Below are 15,538 nucleotides of genomic sequence, written 5' to 3'. Positions count from 1 at the left end.
TCCTCCACTTGACCCACACCCCATCTCCAGGAAAACACAGGTCTGCTTTTTGTCATTATAAATTAGTCTGCATGTTCTAGAACTTTATATAAATAAAATCACACAATATACATCCCTTTCTGGGGGGTCTGACTTTTACTCGGCCTATTATTTATTATTATTTTGAGATCCATCCATGTTGTAGTGAATGTGAATGGTTCATTTCATTTTATTGCTGAGTAATATTACATTGTATGATGTACCACAATTTGTCTATCTGTTTACGTACTGATGGAAGATTGAATTGTTTCCAGTTTTCTGGCTATTACACATAAAGCTGCTAGGAACATTTGTCTTTGTATGGACATGCTTTCAATTCTCTCAAGTAAAGATCTAGGAGTGAGAGGGCTGTCTCATATGGTAGATGCATGTTTAACTTATTTTACTGATAATAATGACTTTATTGAGATATAATTCACCATACAATCCTCCCATTTAAAGTACACAAATCAATGGATTTTAGTATATTCACTTATGCAACCATTATCACAATCAATTATAGAACCTTCGCTATTAAAAAGAAACCTTGTACTCTGTTGTATCTAAGAGTCTAAGAAATCCTTGAGCAGCCCAGAGTTGTAAGGATTTTCTCCAGTGTCTTTTTCTAGAAGTTCCACAGTTCTAGGTTTTACATTTCAGGATTTACCTCTGATCTATTTTGAGTTAACTTTCATATATGTTGTAAGGAACAAATGAAAATTCATTTTTGTGCCTATGGATATCCAAATGTTCCAATGTCATTTGTTTTTTTGAAAAGACTAGGACTTCCCTGGTGGTGCAGTGGGTAAGAATCCGCCTGCCAATGCAGGGGACACGGGTTCGAGCTCTGGTCCAGGAAGATCTCACATGCCGCAGAGCAACTAAGCCTATGTACCACAACTGCTGAGCCTGCGCTCTAGAGCCCGCGTTCCGCAACAAGAGAAGCCACCGCAATGAGAAGCCCACGAACCTCAAAGAGTAGCCCCCGCTCGCCGCAACTAGGGAAAGCCTGCACAGCAACAAAGACCCAATGCAGCTAAAAATAAATAAATAAATAAATTTATATTTAAAAAAAGACTATCCTTTCTCCACTGAGTTGCCTTTGCACCTTTATAAAAAATCAGTTATATAAATATGCAGGTGTAGATCCATGTATCTATTCTGTTCCACTTGTCTATTTTCCAATCTAGATACTAATACTATACCATTCTGATTGCTATAACTTTTATAATAAGCCTTATAATCAGGTAGCGTAAGATCTCCAACTTTGTTCTTCTTTTTCCAAAGTTGTTTTGATTATGAATCAGCTTGTAAATTCTATTCTGTTCCACTTGTTTATTTTCCAATCTAGATACTAATACTATACCATCTTGATTGCTATAACTTTTATAATAAGCCTTATAATCAGGTAACATAAGATCTCCAACTTTGTTCTCCTTTTTCCAAAGTTGTTTTGGTTATGTATCAGCTTGTAAATTCTATTCTGTTCCACTTGTTTATTTTCCAATCTAGATACTAATACTACACCATCTTGATTGCTATAACTTTTATAACAAGCCTTATAATCAGGTAACATAACATCTCCAGCTTTGTTCTTCTTTTTCCAAAGTGGTTTGGTTATGAATCAGCTTGTAAATTTTTACAAAAAAGTGGAAAAGAAGTTCTGAGATCTTTCTGAATGGAACACTTGTAGGATAGAGCCTGAGGATTTTCCCAAACTGTTCTCATTTAAGTATTATTTCCTAAGCTCTGTATTTATCTAAAACAGAGATAATTTAGGGGAAAAAAAGATGTTAAAAAAATATATATATGTATAAAAATTCTCAATTCTCTTTTAATACATCTGATGAACTTAATGTGATTGAGAGACGCCGATATTGCTGTTTCTGTTATCTTGTGCACGAGACCTATTAGACATGTGAAAATACTGACCCCTTGGAAAAGAAGTCTGTGTTAATATAATTGTACATTCTATGCTGTCATATGTAGCATATCACATAGACAACTGTCTGGCTGTACTTGGAAGACTTTTTGAAATGTGATTGCTACTCAATGATTTTCTGTTTTAAAGAGTGTTAAACAGATCACATATGCAAGTAATAAGACCAAAAATCTTAACACCTATGTATACAATTAAACTGCATAGCTTATATTCTTAAAAAAAAAAAAAGCCTGATGGGAGTTTGATTGAAACTGCCTTGAATCTATAGAACAATTTGAGGAGAATTGCTTTCTTATCAATAGAGTCTTCCAACCCATAAACATGGTATAGCTTTCCATTTATTTAGGTCTTCCATTTTTCTCAACAATACTTTGTAATTTTCAATAAACAGGTCTTGTACATCTTTTGTCAGTTTTATATCTAAGCATTTCATATTTTTATGTTACTGTAAATGTTATTTTTAATTTCAATTTCTGAATATCCATTGCTTGTATGTAGAAATACAACTAATTTCTGTATATTGATTTTGTTTCCTGCAACTTTGCTAAACTCACTTATTACTTCTAGTAGCTTTTTTTTTCTTTTTAAGATTCTATGGGATTTTCTACACAATCATGTCTTCTGCAAATTAAATCTTACTTCTCCATTTCCAATCTTTTTTTTTTTTTTTTTTTTTTTTTTTTTTTTTTGCGGTACGTGGGCCTCTCACTGCTGTGGCCTCTCCCGTTGCGGAGCACAGGCTCTGGACGCGCAGGCTCAGCGGCCATGGCTCACGGGCCCAGACGCTCCACAGCATGTGGGATCCTCCCGGACCAGGGCACGAACCCGTGTCCCCTGCATCGGCAGGCAGACTCTCAACCACTGCGCTACCAGGGAAGCCCCTCCATTTCCAATCTTAATGTCTTTTATTCTATGCTGAGTCACTGCAGATCCATTATGATTTTTATCCTAGAAGATCCCATCTCTCTAGTTTTAAGCTCTTCAAAGTTCAAACTTCTTAGTGTAGAATTCAAGGCCTCTGAAATTGTGGTTTCTTTGTCAAGTACCAACTTACCTTTCTAGCTTCATCTCCTAATATTTGTCCCATATTCTAGGTAAATGGTTATGTGACATTCTTTAAACACACCAGGCTCAGTGTTTTTGTTCAAGATATTCCTCCTGCCAGAATTTTGTCAGGTTTAGGGGAAAGAACAGAGACTTTGGAGTTAAGTGAACCATGTTTCAGTCTTAGCCATGCCATGTGGCTGGTAATCTGCTGAATGAATATCATCTAAAGCCTCAGTTTGTTCATCCATAAATTTGGGGGGAAAATACCTGCCCTACCTTCCTCCAGGTTATTCTGAGGATTAAATTAAGAATATTTATAAAAGTGCTTAGTAAACTGTAAAGCTCTAAACAAGTATAAAGCATAATACTTTGAGCCCTTTCTCCATCCTATCCTTGGGGAAAATGTTCCCAAACTATTTGGTTGTGTTATTGCTTCATCTTCTGGGCTCCTATAGCACTTTATTTCTTTAAATGGTTGATCTAAACATATCGCATTATATTTTGTACAATTATACATATTTCTTTTTTCTTCCTAAACTTTGCCTTCCTTATTCATTTTTATATATCCCCAGTAGGCACATGGCTAGAAACTCAACAAATGTTAACTTGGACTATTCTAAATTAGATAAACAACAGATTCAAAGTTTAATTAATAACAAATGGATTTATTATCAGGCAACTTCATTTGTGTTTATGGTAAATAATTGTCATTTTAATGCCATATGTCTGGCTATTTATTACATCATGAATGAGATATTTAAAAAATCCCTCAATCTAAGCTGCTTTGGTTAACTACATAGATAATATCATAACTATCTAATTACAATAAAATGGTGTTCTGAAATAGAACAAGAGGAACCATTGATAAAATATTATACTGTAGATCTAGTTAAGACTAGTTTAAAATAGCTAATCCAGAGCACTAAAAATGAAGGCAAGAACATAATAAACCCTGAGGAATATGCAACCTAAACCTGATTTAAATATTTGGTCTAAAGGCAAGGAATCACTGAAAGGTATGAGTACTGGCATTCAAACACTAACTTCCTCCTTTTCTTACAAACTTTTAAAAGCAAAATTTCTTTAATACTATTTCCTAATGTTTTCAACCTTCTGAAGAAGAAAAGGCCCAATCATTTATTATTCAGAGTTAGACCAGATTGGCTCTGTAAGGGGTCAATTTTAACCAATTTCATACCTGTCATTTACAATTCTAACTGATTTCTAGTTGTCAATTTACATAGAGAGTTAAACTAGAAAATTTTACATAAATTCTCACAGGCCTAGGGAAACTATTACTTCAAAAATAGCATTAACAGGGGCCTCCCTGGTGGCGCAGTGGTTGAGAGTCCGCCTGCCGATGCAGGGGATACGGGTTCGTGCCCCGGTCTGGGAGGATCCCATATGCCGCGGAGCGGCTGGGCCCGTGAGCCATGGCCGCTGGGCCTGCGCGTCCGGAGCCTGTGCTCCGCAACGGGAGAGGCCACAACAGTGAGAGGCCCGCATACCGCAAAAAGAAAAAAAAAAAAAAATAGCATTAACAGATAAGGATAGAAAAATAGGTTGCCATGAAAAATGTTGCCATGGTTCAGTGGAATTTATCATCTTTTTCACTTTCACTCAAACCTCCTCAGCCACCTTCATTCATTAAGTTAACCAGATGTTGCCTCCTATCTTACCAACAATACAGAAGCCCTCAGATTTGACCTCACCTCTACTTCAGCACAAGTTATGATCCCATCCATCCCTTCGTCCAGCCCTCCAATCACAAAGGAAAATGTATCTAGCCCTTCCACCTCTCCCTCTTCCTGTGCTATAGACCCCAAGCCCTCCAGATTATCATGGATCTTCCTCCTCTCCATCCATTGGTCAGAACAGAGAGGTCTGACAGGGAGGCATGAGGTGCCTTCCTGAGCGCTCTGTGTTCTGTGTGTTGAATTGAGTGGTGGTTTCAAAGATCTATATACATGTACAAATTATTTGAGCTGTACACTTGCGGTTGTGTACTTCACTCAATGTAAATTACATTTTAATTAGAAAAAACACCTCCCTCCATTAGTGATTTACTCTTTCTGGTATCATTAACCCTTTTCCTCTGCAGATCCTTTCTATTATTTAAACTTGCTCAGGCTTCTGCCAAGTTAAAACACAAAAAACAAAAAGCAAGAACAACTTCCCTCAACCCACATTCCTCATTATTTACCACCTTTGCTCCCTCCCCTCTTTCAAAAGTCAAACTCCTTCAGAGAGTTTCATATATTCATTGTCTCCTCTTCCTTCCTTCCAACTGTTCCTCAACTCACTGACATCTGGCTTCTTCCCCCACCACTCCACTCAACTAATACTCTTCTCCTCAAGGTTAACAATAACTGTGCTGTTGTTAATCTAATGGTTATTTTTTTAGTACTGTCTTATTTTACATGTGGACCACTCTTCTCAAATGTCCCTGACACTAAACTCTGTTTTGTTCCTACCTCTAGTCATTATTTTATGGCTCCCCCTCCTCTAACAATCCCTTCCATGTCTGTGCTTTTCAGGGATTGCATCCTCAGTCATCTTCCCCTCTTTATTACACCCTTGGATGAGCTCTGCCACAGTCGTCTTCAATAACCATCACAACACACTGATGACATCCAAACTGGCTTCTAGTTATCTCTGGATATCCAACTGCTGCCTAGAAATCTGAAACTCATCCCACACTGAACTCATTATAATTCCCACTTAAATTTCCTCCTTCTAATCTTCCTGTCTTAATGAATGAACACCATTATCAACCAAGCTGTCCAAATCAGGTATCTGGTAGTAACTCATGACTCATTCTTTACGTCAAAGATTCGGCAGAGAACACAAGCACTCAAGAAACTCCAGCTAACATTATGTTCCTGCTGTCACTACCACCAGATTGGCTCTCTGACCGTGGGAGATGTCTGCTCTAAAGCTGGTAGCAGTCTACACCCTTCCTTCCTCTACTTCTTTAGGATGTCTGTCTTCCTCATTAAACTATAAACTCACTGAGAGCAGAGACTGTCTTGTTCACTATACCCCTAGCCTATCATAGCTCCCAACAAGTATTTGCTGAAACAAATAAAGGATATAACCAAAAATATAAGTAAGCTCTTGACCAAACATGCCCAGAGCTAGGCTACATTGCTTCATTCTTGGACACTACCTCATCATCACCAAGTAGAAGAGGAGGAATGGCAGGACCAGAAGACTGTGGACTCAAGCTCCTCAGCTGAGGAGCAGCTATGGCACTGTCAGTGTGGCAATGGCAACAGAAGGAATGTGTAGCTGGGGACTGTCTTGAGCATTTGAATAGATGGTTCTAGTAAACCCTATTCCAAGTATCATTAAACATTTGCTACCTGATAAAATACACCAAACTGGTGACAGTGCAGGTTAAAAAAGAAAACAGACACTGGCTAGGTATTCTAGGCAATATTGCCTTTATTTACTAAGAAGAAAACTGAAGCCAGGATTAAAATCGAAGTCGGTATGCTTCTAAAGCCTGTATTCTTTCCAGTAAATCACATAGCTCTGTCAAATGCTATTCCCTGCACCCTCTCTTATTCATTCATTTTACATCGTTTGTGATTATACAATAAAAATCTTTTTTTTCCAAGGAACAAGGGTCTGCATCTAATTAGAGCCACAGAACCTAACTCCTTCAACTCTTTTAATGGTTGCCAGAAAATAACCAGCTCCCCCAAATTTCACTGGTAATTTATTAAAATAACAAAATATCACCTTTTATGACATAAAGCAGTATGGCAGAGTGGAAAGAACACTGGTTTTGGAAATCAAAAGACATGTACTTGCACCCCACATTGCCAGTGTGCTGCTGACAGTTACAACTTGTGTTAAGTCTTCCTACCTAGAATATGGCAGTAATAATAACTGTCCTATGCAGCTCTGCGGTATGTCATAAGAACCAAATGAGGTAATGCTTAGGGTATATTTTTAAAATGGTAAATCACTATATAATAGTATACTCAATATTATTATAGAAAGTAATCCAGTACATTGCATTCAGCTTATTCATGAGAAAAAAAGATTTTGTTTCCCACCTGTATTATATCCCCAGAATTAAAACTCATTTCGTCATGGTTCCTTGCTTCAAAGCAATATAATGCTCTGTAATTTACCAAAGCACTGGCAGGCTCACCTAAAGAGAAGATAATTGTCATTATTTGCTTCTTTCACATATACACATCTTTGCTATGACTCAATAAAGAGCTTGAAAAGAAAAAAATTGAGCATCAAACAGTATCATGAAAATCCATTTAATATAGGCTTGTTAGAATTTAAATATTTTCAATAGTCACAGAATCAATATAAAAACAAACAAGGATATTCGTCTTAAGTAGGAGTCAGTAAAACAAAGAGGTGGCTTGCAGGGTGTGCCATGCGCATGGATGAAGGAAGGTGGGGTGGTAATTGAGCTGTGTCAAGTGGAGGGAGACTAAGTTGCAAGAGGCTTAATTTGATCTGCCAAGGTCAGAATATCACAGGGAAGAAGAGCACAAAAGGGAGGTCACAGACAGAAGGTTAGTCAGTAAACAGGGTTGACTACAGATGTATCAGTATGGTTCTAAAAAAAAAAAACTGTACAAGAGTTCAAAAGTGTACTTGACAATAGATGAAAGATATTTTACTTTGCTCATTTGTAGAATAAATGCTTTAACTTAGAAAATTTTCAACATATTGTATCATTAATAAGGATTCAAAGGTTTGTGCATTCAGAAGAAATACAATAATATTTAAAGTATTTTAGAAATGCACTCTGGGGTGTATCAAAAACAATGTGTATCTTCTGAGAAAATTTCAGTATGCAAAGGCTTAAAACTTTACTGTTGCTTCATTAAAATAAACAGTTTAGTTACACTGGTGGAATAAAATATTTTAAACTATTTACTTCAATTATGAAAACTGTGTCAGGGTTTATGCACTGTTAGTGATATCTATCTTCTTTTCTTTGTGTTGCTTTAAGATTTCTACCCTCAGTCTGTTTTTTTTTTCTCAGTCTGTTTTAATAAACCCATGAACTTCTCATCCAAGTTTAATTTAGAAAAAGGTCTTTTCTGACTCTAAGGATTAGCATTCATTTTAATTTTCTTTTTTTGAACCTCATCAGAGTCTACTTTTTTCTTTTCGCTTTTGTTGCTCTGTTTCAGAAAAATCATATCAATTATTTTCATCCTTATCCTTACTTTGTTTCTCCTCAGCTTTCCACTCCACTTCTTGAACTTTTTCTTGTGTTTTTTCTTCTTGGAGTCGCTTTTGCTTTTCTTCTTCCTCCTTTCTAAGATTTTCTTTCCATAAGTTTTCTTTTCCTTGTTTTGCTTTCCTTTACATGAAAGAAAAAGAGTTTGCATAATGTCCTAAATTTTTTTATGCAAAATAAAAATGTAATAGAAGATCTTGTTCCTGACAAACTAAAGAAAAATTACATATTTCTTATATGTTTAAATATAATCTTAGGGACTTCTCTGGTGGCTCAGTGGTTGAGAATCTGCCTGCCAATGCAGGGGACACAGGTTCGAGCCCTGGGCCAGGAAGATCCCACATGAAGCAGAGCAACTAAGCCCATGCGCCACAACCACTGAGCCTGCGAGCCACAACTACTGAGCCCATGGGCCACAACTACTGAAGCCCGTGCACCCTAGAGCCTGGGCGTCACAACTACTGAGCCCATGCACCACAACTACTGAAACCTGCTCTAGGGCCCACATGTTGCAACTACTGAGCCCGTGTGCTGCAACTACTGAAGCCCATGCACCTAGAGCCTGTGCTCCGCAACAAGAGAAGCCACCGCAATGAGAAGCCCGCACACCACAACGAAGAGTAGCCCCTGATTGCCGCAACTAGAGAAAGCCCGCGTGCAGCAATGAAGAGACCCAACACAGCCAAAAGTAACAAAATAAAAAAAAAATACAATCTTATACAGTTATGTATTTATTATATATAGCAAAGACGTATTAGTAGGGGGGTGTGGAGAAACCATGGGGATCAGGGCTGAAGGGGAAAACCAATTAATCAATCAATTAATCAAGAGAGAAACTAAGCACAAGTAGATGAGCTAGGGAGTATGACTAACAATTTCTCACACTCTCAAATTTCTTCCTGCCAGCCAACCCCCAAACCCAAGAAAAAAAGTGGAAAAAAACTGTAATGGAACTGTTCAGAAAACGAATCTAAAAATTATATCTAAATTCCCTTCCTTTGTCTCCAGATTCTTCACAAGGACTGCTGTCAAACTCTTATTCCCACTATCCTAGCTAATCCCTGTTTTCAGGATTGAGTCATTGCTGTGAAAATAGGAAATGCTGCTGGACAGATTAACTACTTCTTTTTTTTTTTTTTTGGCAGTACGCGGGCCCCTCACTGTTGTGGCCTCTCCCGTTGCGGTGCACAGGCTCCGGATGCGCAGGCTCAGCGGCCATGGCTCACGGGCCCAGCGGCTCCGCGGCATGTGGGATCTTCCCGAACCGGGGCACAAACCCGCGTCCCCTGCATCGACAGGCGGACTCTCAACCACTGCGCCACCAGGGAAGCCCTAACTACTTCTTATATTATCACTTAAAGGTCATTTTCATTTGTTAGATTTTAGATAATAGAGCATTTTTCCTCTATAGGTCCATACTTCTGTACATGTTTCTATGACATTTGATATAGCTGCAGCTTGGTTTCTAGCTGGTCAAGATGGTCTAAGATCAGCTTAGTTGTTTTAGTATTAGAATTAATGCTCACTGGAGTTCTTCTTGCATATACTTTTTATGATCTTACTGGAGGCAGAGCAGTCACCACTAATTAGCACCTTCTTCAAGTCTCAGCACACATTATCAGGGGCTAAGAAGATTGTGACTGGATGCATCCCTAGGATTTGGGGGCATTTAATGCCCCACCAAGGTGAAAGTCTTGGCTTAATTCCATATCTCTATTCCTATAATTCCTGGAGGAATTTGGAAATCCTGGATAATTCCAAAAACTGTACACCCACTCAGTCATGAACCCTTCCTCCTCATCCCCCAAATGTCTTATACTTCATACTCCTGGCTCATTATCCCACAACTAACTTCCTCTCAACGCTTTGCAAATCCTCCTACACCCTCTATCACTTTGCAGAGTGCTTTCTCTAGCACTTTCCGGAACTGACATCCAGCTCTCCTTTGAGAGGCATGCTTCTCTTGCAGTCCTTAAGCAATTCCGACCAATATTCCCTTTCCCAGTTCCAGTAACTTTCCCTGACACTCTCCCACGCCTAGGATGACCCAACCTACCTTTATTTAAATTCCCATAGCATTATAAACACCACTATCAGAGTACCTGCCACATATTTACTGGGATAAAGAAAAGACTAGAGAGTTAAGAGAATAAAAAATTTAATTTTGGTAAAGTTTCTATGTGCGTGTTTGTGGATGAGAAACTGGTCCATGGCCAGAAGATGCTTCAGAAGTTGGACAAAGAGGCCACATCTACAATGTGAAAACCTGACTATTACCAATAGCTTGGGATGAGAAGGCAACATACCGTAGCAAATGGCCAAGAAATCAAGATGTAGTACTAAGACCCAGCTCTGGACCAATTCTACATGTTCTGATTTCTTCCCTCTACTAAAGCAGGATAATGTGCAAGGACAATGAATAAAATGAAAATGTGTATTATTAATACAGTCTGTTGGCCTGAAAGGAATTGTGAGCAATGATGGAGAGATATCAAGATACTTGCATGTGTAAACAGAAAATTCTTACTAGCACATGACAGTCTCCATCTCTGTCAATCGAGAAGATTATTTACTACTAATGAATGAATGAATAAAAGTCGTTTTATTTGAGGATGCTCTTCAGAAGACTTAAAATAATATTTGTGGAACATTCTGCATGTGACTAATTTATTGTGATTTATTTTGATGATTTATTTTGATGACTGTCAATTTCTTTGACAACTACTCATTTTACTTTTTAGAAATGGACTTATTGTATCTAAGGGAGAGCCCAAAATAAATAAATTCAAATAGAACTAAAAAAAAAGAAAGAAAAAGAAAATTCTAACACAGGGACTAGTTGTGCAGCACTGCACAGTTCCCTTGTGCAATGTTAAGTGGCACAAGTTAGGTGGCAAATAAAAGCCTTAATTTGAACTTTACTGTCTCCATGTCTATATTATTCCGGGATCTCTTGTCAGGGAATCACAAAAGTAGGGGTCTTAGAATAAAGAATATTATAGCTATTTGTTTAGCTGTCTGACTCTCCTACTAGAATTATGAGAAATCTAGGGGCAAGGAGTAACCGTAACCCAGAGTCTACCTGCATCGCAGTCAACAGTGACCACTCAGTAAAAATGTGTTAAAGTGGTTATTCTAAAGCCATTAAGAAAAGAGGCCTGCTATATGATAATGGGTCTTTCTTGCCTTCCCAGTAACTATTAGCTCTTTCATAGACATTATTGTCTACTCTTCTCCCGGGCAAAGAAATGTTGGTTTGTTGATACTTGTTAACTAATTATAATAATTTCTGACACTAGAGAACTTGGGAGAAACAAAGGAACATATTAGAAATAGAATCTTACCGATAGAAAAAAAAATCATGCAAAGTCTCTAAATGAATGGTTCTAAGCTTCAGATACCACAACTGTCTCACTTTTCCTTGCTATAAATGTAGGCAGTTGATATAGCTCAGATATATACAAAGAAGCCTGCATCAACATGGCATTTCTACACTCAGTATTACACTCTATAAAATTAAGTACTTGGTTTTTATAATTTTTCAGGAAACAGTAATGGATTTATTATGGAGAGATAGAAATAATGAATGCTTATTACCTGCAAAACATTATACTTGGTTCTTTAGTTTTATTTAATTCTGAGTTACTTATGAGGTATGCATTAATGTTCCTATTTTTCAGATGGAAAAACTGAGGTTCCAAAAGGTAAAGTGACTTAACCAAGATCATCCAGATAGTAAGTGGTAGATCAAGAATTCTAAACCAGAGCTGACTCCAAAGTCTGTATTTTTCACTAATGGAACATAAAATTGGTTACTGTAAACTCAGTCCACAAAAGAAGGACTGAACTTCTAAAATTTAGAATCTAATTAGCATCTTAGGATAATCATTTTATTCCCCTTAATTCTTCATAGTCAAACTAAAAATATGGGCAACAAAATTAGAATTCTAATAGCAATATAGTATAATAAATTTATCAACTATATTACCTTGTAGCCTCGTCTTCTAGTTTCTTTTTCTGTATTAGCTCTAATCTTTTTCTTTCAATTTCCCTCAGTTTGTCGCGTTTGATCTTATAAAGTTGTTCAAGGGCTAACTGCTGTGTATTGTAGCTTTCTCTCAGTTCCTAAGGAGAAAATAAGAAGTCAACGTGGCATTGATTTAAATACTTTTGTCTTATGCAAAAATGTGGCAACTGCATTAAAAGATAAAAATCATAAAGCAAGTTAAACTAAAGTGAAAAGATTAAAAGTCTTACAAAATCTAGATGATTGAAAAATTCTTGAAAACAGTAAGTATTTAAGGTATGTGGTCAATGAGGACAAATGCATGTTAAAATCATCTGCTTTTATATTAATTCATTTCTAAGGAACATAGAATCTTTCACAAGCCAATTCTTTGATTTGGTACTTCATTTTCAATAAAAAAGCAATCTATTAAAAATACGAGGAAACAATTTGCTTATTATAACATTTGACGAGGAATTTTGTTCAGTCATATTTTTGACACATGTAGTTTAACCAAGTTACCCATAACTTTTACCCAGTAAAATACTGAACTAAACACAGAAGCAATTATTCAATAATTTAATAATTATTCAATATTTATTTAATTTAAATAATAATATATTAAATAATTTAATAACTAAAAATGGAAAAGATAACGTCTACCTAAAACCATGACTGGAATGGGCCAAAACAATGAAAAGTATTCCAAACAGGAATTAAAATAAACATTTGTTTATTGAGCATCTAGCTCTGTGCAAAGTGCTATAAAGATTCACAGCGATCCAATCCAAGGCCGTCTTGACTCCCAAGTCTATAGTCCTTGTCTTCAAAGAGTTCAGTCTCAAAGTAAAGTGCCAAAATCTGGGATATAGGTAAGTGTCTTCGCAGAAACTTGTGATTATCTGTTCAGCATTTCCTTTCCCTCTTCTGCTAACTGCACCCTTCCTCCTTTTGGGAAGCTGATTTACCCCCCAATCCCACCCTTCTATGTGGTTTTGATGAGTCTGTCAGATTCAATGCTCCTACTCCCACCCAAGTGTGGTCACTGGATCTAAACAATCACAGCACCTCACCTCCCTGGCAAGAATGACTGGTTCAAAGGATGTGCACATGATCCAGGCTGGGCCACAATCCCTTCCCGGGATTCAGATATACTGAAGAGGGGAGAAAGAAGTCTTTCCTTCACTAAACTCATTAAAATGGGATAAGGTAAACCTGGAGCTGCCCCACTTCCTAGTGAGGCCATCAGGGGTAGGAATGAAGTCAAAACAGGAAAGAGAAAAGCAAAGATTAGAGATAGAGTTGGAGAGAGAGGGAGTGCTGGGGGAACCAAATCTCCAACTTCATTCCTGTGTCTAGGAACTGCCCCGTCTACTGATTCAGTCAATGGTCTTAGTACTCTTGCAATAACCACTCTTTTCAGCTTAACTATTTTGAACTGAATTTCTTTTACTTGGAATCTATAGAATTCTGAACAAGGGAGTAGAAAAAGCCTGGGATAAGGAAGAGGAAAAACAAACAAAAAACAAAGAAACTCCCACAAAAACCTAAAGTAAACAAAAGAGACTTCATGGCAAAGGTGGGAGCTTCAACAACATTTAGATAGAATTTTTTGGTAAAAGATGTCTTGGGCGGAGCCTGTGCTCCGCAACGGGAGAGGCCACAACAGTGAGAGGCCCGCATACCACAAAAAGAAAAAAAAAAAAAAAAGATGTCTTGGGGCATCTATCTATACACAAAAACAAAACTCCAAACCACAAACAAACAAACGAAAACAACCTAAGCTCTACTTCTTAATATTTTATAGATGAACCCTTTTAACTTGATTGAAATGGTAGATCTAATCTGAGTAAATGTGGTATCCAGAGACTATGCCCAAAATGTCTAAGATCAAGACTTGCAGCTTAAGACAATAAGAATACAAATACTACATTCATAGCAAAGTTTTCACAGATCTCAGCTTCTGTAGTTCTCTTTGTTGCACCTTTCTCTAAACTCTATTGACGGGACTTCCCTGGCGGTCCAGTGGTTAAGACTTCGCCTTCCAATGCAGGGGGTGCAGGTTCGATCCCTGGTCAGGGAGCTAAGATCCCACATGCCCCATGACCAAAAAACCAAAACATAAAACAGAAGCAATATTGTAACAAATCAATAAAGACTTTAAAAATGGTCCACATCAAAAAAAACGTTCAAAAAAAACATCAAACAACTCTATTGAAAAGCAAAGAATACAATGGTTACAATCTGTGGAGAAGCAGTGTGGTTTAGTGATAAGGGCACATGGAGCACGGGTCTGGAATAAGAACGCCAAGGTCTGAATCAGGCTCTATCTGTGACTAGCTGAATAATCTTAGGAAAGTTACTTAACAGCCTCCTCATCTGTAAAATGGGGTTAATTATAGTACATGCCTCACAACGCTGCTATGAGGACTGAATGGGTTAATACATATAAAGTGCTTACAATAGGGCAGGGCACATAGTAAGTCCTCAGTAAATATTAGCTATATTATTGGCTGAAGTCATAAATAGAATTATAAGTTTAAAAGGAGAGTGAAGAGGAGCCAAATTAATGTCTGATCTTAATATGGCTGTAAGGGTAGCCCTCTAACTTGTCCTTTAAAATACTGTTCCAAGTCTTCCTTCATTAGCCCATTCCTCCAGTGTGTGAAATAACGAGCTTCCTTGTGCTCCCCAAGATGTTCTGTGCATTCCCCTATCACAGGCAGCATCTTCTGACTGTATGACTGTCTCCACTGGAGTGAGTTTCTTGACAACAGGATTGTCTTTCATCAAGGTATCCCCACCCAAGAGAAAGCCTGGTAGAGTGTAGTTATTTAATTAGTATTTAATTAGTATTTACTGGATGCATGAAAATACATAAACCATAGTCTATGCATATTAATAAGATTTGAAGAGCACCACAGGGCTTCCCAAAAACATTTCCTCTGCCTGACTTACAATGATTCTAGAAATTCTTATCATTAGACTCACTCAGTCCTCTGAGTTAAGTCATGCTTCCAAGAGGTCCTGGTTAAATCTATCAGTTAACTATCACTTTGTTGTACAGCAGAAATTAACACAACACTGTAAATCAACTATACTTCAATTAAAAAAAAATCTATCAGTTAACTGAAAAGAAGTAAACAATCTGCACTTAGGAAAAGAATTGTACTCCATCTTAACGGAATAATAGATCATTCTTTTCAGGTTAAGGAAGTTCTCTTCTATTCCTAATATGCTAATAACGTTTTCATTTTTTAATCATGAATAGATGTTAAATTTTATCAAATACGTTTTCTGC

The 15,538-nt window shown here is 37.3% G+C and overlaps 1 protein-coding gene across 8 annotated transcripts in view; it reads right to left on the bottom strand.

The window, feature by feature from the left end:
- The window catches only part of ITSN2 (intersectin 2), a 172,642-nt gene that overhangs the window by 69,985 nt on the left and 87,119 nt on the right, over window positions 1–15,538 (bottom strand). For all 8 annotated transcript variants that reach the window (XM_081254768.1, XM_081254770.1, XM_081254767.1 and 5 more), the window contains 3 exons: window positions 12,220–12,356; window positions 8,218–8,354; window positions 7,075–7,172 (listed from right to left, as the gene is read on the bottom strand). In XM_081254768.1, coding sequence (XP_081110894.1) covers window positions 7,075–7,172; window positions 8,218–8,354; window positions 12,220–12,356 — 372 coding nt within the window. The remainder of the gene's footprint in view (window positions 1–7,074; window positions 7,173–8,217; window positions 8,355–12,219; window positions 12,357–15,538) is intronic.

Source organism: Mesoplodon bidens (assembly GCF_964165515.1).
Source record: "Mesoplodon bidens genome assembly, chromosome: 14".
In the NCBI taxonomy this organism is placed as follows: Eukaryota; Metazoa; Chordata; class Mammalia; order Artiodactyla; family Ziphiidae; genus Mesoplodon; species Mesoplodon bidens.
Note: the sequence above shows the minus strand (reverse complement) of the source record. Positions and strands in the feature narration are given on the sequence as shown.